The sequence below is a fragment of the Leguminivora glycinivorella genome, chromosome 4, assembly GCF_023078275.1.
Source record: "Leguminivora glycinivorella isolate SPB_JAAS2020 chromosome 4, LegGlyc_1.1, whole genome shotgun sequence".
NCBI lineage: Eukaryota > Metazoa > Arthropoda > Insecta > Lepidoptera > Tortricidae > Leguminivora > Leguminivora glycinivorella.
Window position 1 is genome coordinate 9635822 of NC_062974.1, and position 12156 is coordinate 9647977.

Sequence of the window (12156 nt, forward strand, 5' to 3'; positions counted from 1 at the left end):
CTAATCGCGCTAACAGATGAGCGTACCGGATTTGTAAGTGGGAGCGAGAAATAGTTATTCTTTTCTCGCTCCCACTTACAAATCCGGTAAACTATTATCAAAATTGAACGAAACTCCCCAATCTCAATATGACAATGGGAAGGTGGGGAAAATCAGGAGCCGACATAGTGTGATCACCCTACTTGATACATTTGTATGAGAAAAGTTATGTCTGAATATCTTTAAAACCAGACAACGAATATAAAATATTAGATGGTGGATATTTAGTAAAAATTTTTACTAAATGTTGAAGTACTTTCGAGTGTCTTAGGTACTACAAATCGTAAGATATTTACATTTTTAACTTTCTCAAAACGTGTGCTACTCTGCGGCGGCGCCACCATAATGAAATTCAACTAATTATATGTTAAAATGATGTTCGTAAGACGTACAGTATGTACGTATAATTTTATGACTGTACCTATAGCGGGAAACGAAATAATGGGCTTTTATTGTGGCGCCGCTGCAGAGGATGCTCTGCAGCGGCGCCACTCAGTTCTCATAGATAGATATGACATCATCTACTTTTTTCTCATGGAAATTGATGTACCAATGCTGTTTATTATGTACGTATTGAAAAAATCACTATAACTTAGTAAATTTATGTACTTTCAGTAATTCCGCATTCCGCCTGAACGGTATGAGCTAGTATGTAAGGAGGTGTACCTACGGGTAAGCGAGAGGGAGATATGTTCCTTCCCGCTCGCTCCCGCGCTCGGCGCGTTTCGTTCTAGGGTTCTAGGTTTCAATAATTATTATTAAATTTATGCCCCTGTTGTATGTACACTTTGCTTTTTACTTCGATTGCGAGGAATTAATTATATTTTTCTCGGCAATTTACACCACGAAATTGTCGTAAAGCGAAAGAACATAATAGGTATATAAGATAACCAATTCCCGCCAACTTTTTTTTCAACATGTGATCAGAGTTTCAGACGCTTGGTTTTTTGCCAAGTCAAAAATTTTTTAAACGATAAGTAATCGAATCCTATTTTATTTAATTTACTTAATTTAATGACAGAAAATACGGAATTCTAATAAATTATAGCAAAAATAAAATAACCTATCAAAGTTTTGTCACCTACACAATTTTATTGCTCAATAAAATTGTGCAATATGCTTTAACTGTTTGTCTCTTGAGACCGATTACCTTAGTCTTAGGCCGGCACGGCAACAGACAGTCTTAAAATTCATAATTTGATAAAGTCATAGGCTTCCCACAGACAGTCTTAAAAATTCATAATCTTAAAAAAAACTTGTATGCAATCTGACAGTTCAAACTAACACTGACAAGACACTGACAGATCTGTCAGTGTCAATTTGCATACAATTTTTTTTTAAGATTATGAATTTTTAAGACTGTCTGTGGGAAGCCATAATCAGTACAAAAATCAGATCGAGTGCACGGAGTTCCATACAATTTCGCGACCGTCCACACTAGGGCTTCCAATACCGGGATCCCGGTATCACGGGATCCCGGGATCCCGCCTTTTTTTGGGCACATTTCAATACCTATATTTAATTTAGTAATACCGGGATCCCGGTATTTTTAGTAACTACCAAATGAACGTAAATCACTCATCAAAAACGTTAAATTTCTGCATCACGATGGTTACTACACGCGTAAATCTTCTTCTTGCTCTCGTTTTTCGATTTGACACATCTCTGTTTGGTGTTTTTGCAATATTTGTATGAAAATGATTGTTTTTTCGATGATTAGCTAGATAAAGAATTAAAGATACGTGTCAAAAGCATTCATTGAGGAGGGTCGGCCGCGAACATTTTTTGACACATTTGTCGCACTTGTGAATTCGCAAATAAGTGTGACAGAGGAGCAACACATCAAACGTAGTTGCAACAGGACACAAATCCTCTGTAAACAAATCGCCTTGATGCATCTATATCATAGATATAACTTTTCAAAAAATTGGTTAATGCATACGAACTAACGTATACCGTAGCTACTCTATTTTTACTATGCGTGTGCGTTAGTGTGTTGAACTCTATCTAGCTCAAAACTTTGCCGTACATAACATTCCCTATACTTAGTACCGAAATTGGGAAATCACTCCTTAACTATCAAAATCAAGAAAAATACTTTTCTAATCCGTAAATTAAGTGTTCCTATTCCGCGGATAATCTTTTTGATTTTGATTATCATGGATTTCCGCAAAGTAATGTGTGATTCCATAGATTATTTCTTAATGTGATTTTTGATAATCTATGTCGGACAATTCAGCTTTTTTGGCTAATTGTTCAATGATTTGGCGGATTTATTTTATTAGTGCATTAGCGCCTCTAGCGCCACGAAATACAAAAATACCACTAAATTGTACCACAGATATTGATTACAATGTGTTTCTAAAAAAATCATCTCATGTTCTAATTTCAAAAGTCAATGATGAAACTATAATCGAGAAATGCTTCTTAATGCTTGTTATTTAATAAAGTGATATTATAGTTAAACCTACAGCACAACTACACCATTAACACTGACTATAAAATGTAACACAGCATGAATGAGCCACAGCAGCTTCCTAGTATCACAGCCATACTAAAGAAGAGGCGATTGAGGTGGCTCGGGCATGTGTATCGAATGGAGCGGACTCGTTTGCCACGCTGGGAGATGTTGTAGATGCAAAAAGACCGGTCGGACGGCCAACGCTGCGCTTTAAAGATTGCGTGAAGCGTGACATGGTCACATTTGATATTCCATGCGACCCGTGGCAACGACTGGCCGAAGACCGAACCACGTGGCGCCGTGTTGTCCATGACGTTCAATCCAAGCACGACAATGCCTGGTTCACCTCCTAGCTAGAGCATACACCTGCCGTGTGTGCGGACGAGGGATCCTCTATCGAATTGGGCTGTACAGCCACAAACGTAAGTGTCGCAAGGATGCCGTTTGAACCATCTGGTTATATATGCAAAGGCTTGTTATTATTAAAATGTAAAAGGTTCTATTCCGCACGAGCTTAAAGAGATCGATTTGGCAGAAAACATGGTTTGCTATAGCCGCGTCTTCTTGTGAAATGTCCGATATGGCGGCGATATCTAACTTACAGAATCACCTGAGTAGAGATCTGGCGCTCTTTCCCGTTTGCTTTTATACTGCGTACTTGGGACTGAGGACTCATAACAAAAATAAAGAGCACAGGGCGTAGCCCTTTGAACTATGTATACTTAAAAACAATAGAAGTTGAACGGACTTGGCCACATAAGTTTGCGAACCGTTTGGGTTGAAATCGAAACTTATGAAGTTGGAAATGTAATCGATTTGACACCTCACTAAGTCGGATTGGCAAGATTCCGCTGTAGTATATAACACGCATGAAAAGTAGCGAGATTTTGAATAAAATTTGTTATTTTAAGCAAATTACTTGGTTTTTATATTTTCCCGATTTCAATACCGGGATCCCGGAATTGAAATCGCCAATACCGGAATGAATACCGGTATTGGATAAGGTCCGGTATTTGGAAGCCCTAGTCCACACACACTCTTGTTTTTTAAGATTATGAATTTTAAGACTGTCTGTTGCCGTGCCGGCCTAAGACTAAGGTAATCGGTCTCAAGAGACAAAACAGTTAAAACATATTGCACAATTTTATTGAGCAATAAAATTGTGTAGGTGACAAAACTTTGATAGGTTATTTTATTTTTGCTATAATTTATTAGAATTCCGTATTTTCTGTCATTAAATTAAGTAAATTAAATAAAATAGGATTCAATTACTTATCGTTTAAAAAAATTTTGACTTGGCAAAAAACCAAGCGTCTGAAACTCTGATCACATGTTGAAAAAAAAGTTGGCGGGAATTGTTTATCTTATGCACCTATTATGTTCTTTCGCTTTACGACAATTTCGTGGTGTAAATTGCCGAGAAAAATATAATTAATTCCTCGCAATCGAAGTAAAAAGCAAAGTGTACAACAGCGGCATAAATTTAATAATAATTATTGAAACCTAGAACGAAACGCGCCGAGCGCGGGAGCGAGCGGGAAGGAACATATCTCCCTCTCGCTTACCCGTAGGTACACCTCCTTACATACTAGCTCATACCGTTCAGGCGGAATGCGGAATTACTGAAAGTACATAAATTTACTAAGTTATAGTGATTTTTTCAATACGTACATAATAAACAGCATTGGTACATCAATTTCCATGAGAAAAAAGTAGATGATGTCATATCTATCTATGAGAACTGAGTGGCGCCGCTGCAGAGCATCCTCTGCAGCGGCGCCACAATAAAAGCCCATTATTTCATTTCCCGCTATAGGTACAGTCATAAAATTATACGTACATACTGTACGTCTTACGAACATCATTTTAACATATAATTAGTTGAATTTCATTATGGTGGCGCCGCCGCAGAGTAGCACACCTCAAAACGTGTGGACTGAGTGAGCACTTACAAAAATTTATTATAAAAAAACCTGACACGTTAGTGGTTTGTTTTGTATTTTACAAATTCCCATTTCACTTTTACTAAACTATACACATATAATAGCGGTCTAAATCTTATGTTTTTCATCAAAATTCGGCTTTTCAAAAGTGTGTGGATTGAGTGAGCATAAGAAACTATTTGTAAAAAATTTAATACGTCACTAGGTGATCTAATATTTATAGAGGTAGGTTGGCCTATTTTTTGCTAAATGTTAGTATATAAATATTATATGTTAAATGAATATATTCACTGTTTTCGTTGGTAGTTTGTGAGAACTGAGTGAGCACATGTTAATGGCTGTATCTTTTGATTTATCTTTTTACAAATTCAGAGATTCATTTTACAATTGTTTTAGAACTTTTACTAAATGATCAGCATATTTTTTTTTATTTTCGGAAGGTGCTCACTCAATCCACACACACACCACGACTCTTCCCTGTCCGCAGATACCATAAGTGCGTTTTCACATTATCCGATCCGATATCACATGTAGGACCGATATTCCATACATTTATGCCGCTATCTTTGATTTTTGCCTTTAAAATCCTTCCAAAATCTGATATCGGATCGGATAATGTGAAAACGCACAAAACAAACGAGAATCGATTGAGCCAAGTGACACCTCGATCGCTAAGCGGGGCCCCGCCAGGCATCAATAAATCTGTAGGAGTGTAGGAGCAAGGGACACGCTCTAAAGACGGTGACGAACGAGCGATACGTTTAGCAGTCGTTTAGAGCAATTTAGCAAATTGGGAAGCTCTCCTTTTTATACGGCAATTATGTAAATGGAGGGATTATCCAAGTGTGGGCGGTACCGGGCCACACCCTCTCCCCTTTCGGCCCCGGGGCCATCCGGGCTCCTTAGACGTAACGACCTGAACGGTGATTAATTATCGAACGGTGCGGAATACCCCCGTGATTTATTTGATAGAGATGTCTGGATATCCATTAACGAGTTATTCATTTGTAGTGTTAATCTGCGATGATGGGAATTACTTTCATTTGTTGCTGAGTTGTTAAGTTGTAGCAAAATGTCCTATTTATGTGATACTGGAGTAATAGTCAGCAACAAAGGCGTAGAAAATTACAGTAGCCTGTTCCTTTTACAAGCTTTTATTCAACTTGCCTTGTTACTTTAGTATGTTTAGTTTGGGTCAAAACATAGAAGCTAAATTTGACCCATTTCCCGATTTCTGATTGAGCTCAAATTCTGCACACATATGTAAATCACGTGACAATTCAATATTATGGTATCTTGGAGCTGATCTGATGATGAAGCAAAAAGGTGGTCATAGGAACTCTGTTATGATTTATGAAACGTCGTATCCCCATCGAGTAAGGGGTTTTTAGAAAGTCTCGGAGAGCTGTAGATGACCGTTGAAAGAAAGGTCGGTGATAAAAGCTTGTGCCAAAACTTATTTTTTTGTAAAAAAACTTATTATATTTTTCATTTAATAAATTTCGAACGTTGCGGAATACGCCTATGATTTTTTTGATAGAGAAAGTCTGAATGTCCGATTAATTAACGAGTTATTATTTCATTTTCACCACACCAATTGATAAAATATTTCTTGATTCTTCGAAAACGAATAAGCAAAATTGTATTTTATCTGAGTGCAAAGTAATTTCATACAAATTTTATTTTGGTGTTTCAAGCCGCCTGGTAAAATTGACTCTTGAATCATAATTTTGAATCAATAATGTATAATGTTTAGTTAATAAATTGATAGATTTGATTTAATTTGATGTTTTACAGTTAGTGGTGCCACCTACCTATCTTCCTCGTGTAACACAAAAAACAATTTTTCACCACACCAACTGGCGCCAAATTTAATAGTTAATATTATCAATTTAATGCGATCAAAAGAATAATGAATAACAGACAAAGGATTTTTTTTTACTATTTCTACTCAAATTTCACATTACCAACTATATAAAAAATTTTTGCTACAAAATTTTCAACGGTCGGGACAATTTGGACTCAGGTAGCTAAAAGACTTCGTGGTAATAATAGTTATTTGTTTTACAATGGGGCAAAAGTTGTTGTTTAACCGCACGTGCCAATATTGATACCCGAGCAAGCGAAAGATTCCAATATTAAAAAGTGGAATCTTGAGCGTTGCGAGGGTCTCAAGGCACGTAGGTTAAACAAACTTTGCCGCCGAGTGAAACACAACATTTTTCACCACACCAACACGAACAAAATACTGACTATAAAACATCAATTTAAATCAAATTTAGCAATCTATTCAATATTTATGATTCAAAATAATTATTTGTAGGTAAATTCTACCAGCCAGCTCAAGGCATCAAGTTAAAATTTGTATGAAATTACTTTGCACTCTTGTGGATAAAATGCAATTTTGCTGTCCGTTTTCGAATAGCAAAATTGATCTTTACCAGTTGGTGTGGTGAAAATACATTTTTACTTTAAAAAATTTTATCGGAAAGCTTCAAAGTTCCTGTAAGAGGCCGACGGGGACGCTGCTGTGGCATGGAGCCGAGCGACGGCCGACGGCTATGATGCGCCTAGATTGTGATGGTGCACAAAATAAATATTGGCACCGAGAGAAAGACAAAAATTTTCACCAACGCGAGAAAAATACTGAGTGAAAATAAAAAACAAATTCAAAAAATATTTACTTATAGCAACCATAAATGTAAGTTTTTTCATCAGATTGACATTATTCCCTTGTTCCTCGTAGATAACCAAGTTTGATAACTGGTTTTGTATGAGGAAAAATAATTCTTCTTAGCTAACTGGGTTATTAAATAGGATTTTTTTTCTTCGTAGCAAACCATTCTTTTTGCAGTTTTCTACAAAAAATTTTTTTTCTTCTTTGCTTACCTTGTTATGAAATGGGATTTTTTTTCCTCGTAGAAAACCATTATTGTATGCAGTTTTCTATGAAGAACTTTTCTTCTTCCTGATTTTTTTCCCTGAAAGAAAACCAATTTTATGCAGTTTTCTACGAAGATTTTTTTCTTCTTAGCTTACCCGGTTATGCAAACTGCAAAAAATAATGGTTTTCTACGAGGAAAAAACCTATTTCATAACCGGGTAAGCAAAGAAGAAATTCTTCGTAGAAAACTGCAAAAAAGAATGGTTTTCTAGATAGAAAAAATATCCTATTTCATAACCCAGTTAGCTAAGAAGAATTATTTTTCCTCATACAAAACCAGTTATCAAACTTGGTTATCTACGAGGAACAAGGCCATTTATTACCTAATGGGTGAATCAACTTTTTCTTGCCAGTTATTGCCATGGTTACGGTCCCCTGAGTCACGCTGGTTTTATGCAAAATTATGCTACTTAAACTATGCAAACGTGCATTTTTCTGGTGTTAACAAGCCCTTCCTTAAATTTCCACCTACAAATATAGACTAAATGCATGTTTGCATAATTTCAGTAGCATAATTTTGTATAAAACCACCGTGACTCAGGGGACCGTAACCATGGCGACAACAGGCAAGAAAAACCGGCCAAGAGCGTGTCGGGCCACGCTCAGTGTAGGGTTCCGTAGTTTTCCGTATTTTTCTCAAAAAGTACTGAACCTATCAAGTTCAAAACAATTTTTCCATTACGAGTAAGTCTTTATCGAGTTCTACTTTGTGATATTTTTCATGTTTTTTCAAAAGTTAGAGGGGACACACACACCATTTTTTTCCTTTTAGGAGCGATTATTTCCGAAAATATAAATATTATCAGAAAACGATTGTAGCAAACCCTTATTCATTTTTAAATACTTACCCAACAATATATCACACGTTGGGGTTGAAATTTTAAAAAAATCAGTCCCCACTTTACATGTAGGGGGCGTACCCTAACAAAACATTTTTTTCTATTTTTTATTTTACCACTTTGTCGGTGTGATTGATATACATATTGGTACCAAATTTCAGCTTTCTAGTGCTAACGGTCACTGAGATTATTCGCGGACGGACGGACGGACAGACTGACATGGCGAAACTATAAGGGTTCCTAGTTGACTCCGGAACCCTAAAAAGTTGATTCACCCTAATTTATTATTTTCCTAGGTACTCCAAATTAAAACTGATATAAACACTCACGATTTTTACACATACTTAAAACATACTTCTACGCGAATTACGCGATTAAATAAGTCCACTTTTAATTGTAAGTACCTACTCGAAATTATTTACGATTTACATTTGACTCACGTTCTGAATTCCGATAGACCTGTCAAACAAATGCTCACTACTCGTACTTAATTGTGATGTGGGTTGTTTTAATTGTCTCAATGACTATTTAGAATGTGGAAACGTCGAAACGAACTGTAAACTGGGGTTACATTGATCAATTTTAAAGTTTAAACTTCTCTAACTTCTACATTAAATTTAATAGGTAAAAAAAAAATGGGAACATCAACTTTTTTAACTAATTCGTTGCTTTTTGTTGTTTGTTTTAAAAATCTAGAAAAGCTAACAAAATAATGTTTGGCGAAATAAAAATAACACGTTGTGATTAAACTTAAACTGACATTGGGGTTATTTTGATAACCTATATACCCTATATTTAATGATAATCGAATGCAACCCCTTACAGAAGTATTTTATTTTGTATCTCAAGGAAAGATAAAATCGGTTTTCAGGTTAAAAAAATTACAACTGTTTATGCTATTTTCGGGTTACTTTGATCAAAAATAAAAATTACTGTCTTCGTAAAGTCAACTTTATTTGAGATTGATTGATTCATTTATCACAATAAGAGATCAAATTATCAGCCTCAACAAGTACCGTGACACAATCACACAATAATCAACATATGAAAGTATGGTCAATGTTGCAGGTGATCAAAGACACCCCAAAAATAATTAGTAATAAATACCTAGCTTGAATTTAAGACACAAAACTCAATACAATGGTATAGCTAAACATACTTCTGGCAAGCTAATATTCACTGTGAACCTTCTACTTTAATACCCCACTACGTTAGTTCAAAAGTTATGTGAATATGAAAAACCGGCCAAGAGCGTGTCGGGCCACGCTCAGTGTAGGGTTCCGTAGTTTTCCTTATTTTTCTCAAAAACTACTAAACCTATCAAGTTCAAAACAATTTTCCTAGAAAGTCTTTATAAAGTTCTACTTTTGTGATTTTTTCATAATTTTTAAATATACGGTTCAAAAGTTAGAGGGGGGGGGACGCACTTTTTTTTCCTTTAGGAGCGATTATTTCCGAAACTATTAATATTATCAGAAAACGATCTTAGTAAACCCTTATTCATTTTTAAATACCTATCCAAAAATATGTCACACGTTGGGGTTTTAATTAAAAAAAATATCAGCCCCCACTTTACATGTAGGGGGGGTACCCTAATAAAACATTTTTTTTCATTTTTTATTTTTGCACTTTGTTGGCGTGATTGATATACATATTGGTACCAAATTTCAGCTTTCTAGTGCTAACGGTTACTGAGATTATCCGCGGACGGACGGACGGACGGACGGACGGACAGACAGACATGGCGAAACTATAAGGGTTCCTAGTTGACTACGGAACCCTAAAAATAGCAACCATTACTATAATTATATTTTGACTCGTTATCCGCACTGCCATACTTGTTCACTGCTGCGTCAGAGCAACTAATGAGAGTAACTATACAGACTATACTCACTATCGATATTGCCGAACTTAAAATAAATAAAAAATGGGACAAATGTGTTTGGAAATAAAACGAAGTTTTTACCAATGTAACCCCAAGAATGAAAGTAACCCCAGTTTACTGTATTTCTTACACGCGTAGCGAGTTCAACCTCATTTCGGAATGCAAGGAATTGCATATCATTTACCTATTTATTACACAAATTCTGATATTTCTGATTAAAAGCCCATAGATACGCATTCTGAATTTTATAGATTATGTTATGAATTTTTATTTGATTTGATTCAGACTGTGTAAGGCCGGCCTCCGTTTGAATTTTCGTTAATCATATTTTAGAAACTCGTAACTTTTCAGGATTTCCATAAAAACAAACCTAACCTAACCTGTCTAAGTCCGTTTTCACATTATCCGATCCAATATCGGATGTCGGAAGGATTTCAATGGAAAAAAGATGGCGCCCGTAATGTATGGGATATCGGACCGACATCCGATATCGGATCGGATAATGTGAAAACGCAATTCAAAGTCGCTCAATGAGCTATGGAGAGGGCTATGCTCGGGGTATCTCTGAGGGATCACATCAGAAATGATGTGATCCGTCACAGAACCAAAGTTACCGACATAGCTCACCGGATTAGCAAATTGAAGTGGCAGTGGGCTGGTCACGTTAGTCGCAGGACCGCGACTCGGTAAACGTGGTGCAGGACGCCCTGTGACAAGATGGAGTGACGACATCCGCAAGTTGGCTGGTGTTGGCTGGATGAGATTAGCTGAAGATCGGGAGCAGTGGCGTGCATTAGAAGAGGCCTATGTCCAGCAGTAGACGAGGATAGGCTGATAATGATGATGATGTCCCAGGCATCACATTAGACAGTTCTTGATGTTGTACCTACGCAAACAAAAGGTAGGTATGCCTACCTAGATGCTAATCGGCATTCCAATGGTAAGTTCTAAGTTATTAATGTTTCATCATCATCGTCATGTCAGCCCTTAATCGCCCACTGCTGTACGCCATTACTATAGTCGCCATGTAACCCGGTCCTGAGCTAGTCTCATCCAGTTGTGACCCGCAATTTTTAGTCGCTATTCACAAAATATCTTGACCATCATGAAATCTATAAGGTACAGCGGGACAAATCTCGACTGGGGGGCAATTATAACTAGTCCATTTTTTCCATTATTACCAGATCTCGGATTTTTGTGCGTCATCTCATACTAAAAGTCATTAAATTGACGTAAGTCACTAAGAATGTCGCAAATGTATCCACTGAACACGCCTGCCATACATATAATATAACCGGTGGACACTATTTAATAATGCAAACATTGTAAAACATGGAAAAATAGAACCAGTTACATTTGCCCCTCAGTCGAGATTTACCCCGCTATACCTTAGGTACCTACGTAGTTCAATATGACATTTTCGAGCACTTAGGCTGCTCCTATCAATCGGATGACCTAATATAATGATTGGACCTGCAACTAGCTACGTTCTATAGATCGTATGAAAACTCACCATGTTTGTGGTCATCTTCATCCTCTCTTTTACAAGGCGCGGGCACAGGCGACAGCAACCAGTTCCTCGGGCGCTTCGGCGCCGGCGCCTCCAGGGCCGTGATGTCCACCTCCTCGTCCGCGTCCTCCAGCTCCCCGGGCTCCGGCGGCGGCGCCGGCGCTTCGCCCCCCTCCAGCGACTTGCTGACGAAGTCCGCCAGCCGCTCCATCACCATTACTGAACACGCGCGCCCGCTCGCGCCACCATGAACAAACTACACTGCGAGAGGCGGCGCTACGCCCACATCAACTTTTCCCCAACATACCAACCTAGTAAGGCCTTTAAAGTTTTCAGATAGGGTGTATATTGTTGTGTAAGGGCGCGAGGGCGTGTGGCGAAGCCCCGCCTGTCGCGCGCACGCGCCATGGGCGGCCGCCGGGAGTCTAGAGCCCCGGCCAAGCGTAATGCACGCCTACATTATCGTTATATTGACAATGAATTTTTGATGCAAGTCCTTTGTGCTGTGATAATTTAAAACTCGAGTCGGTGAGTT

At 37.6% G+C, this 12156-nt stretch overlaps 1 protein-coding gene across 1 annotated transcript in view; it reads right to left on the reverse strand.

Annotated features, from left to right (window-relative positions):
• LOC125225245 (short stature homeobox protein 2-like) overlaps positions 1-11922 on the reverse strand; it is a 52676-nt gene extending 40754 nt beyond the window's left edge. Inside the window, exon 1 of the mRNA XM_048128855.1 lies at positions 11625-11922. Coding sequence (XP_047984812.1) covers positions 11625-11838 — 214 coding nt within the window. The 5' untranslated portion in view covers positions 11839-11922. The remainder of the gene's footprint in view (positions 1-11624) is intronic.
• Between the last annotated feature and the right edge of the window lie 234 nt (positions 11923-12156).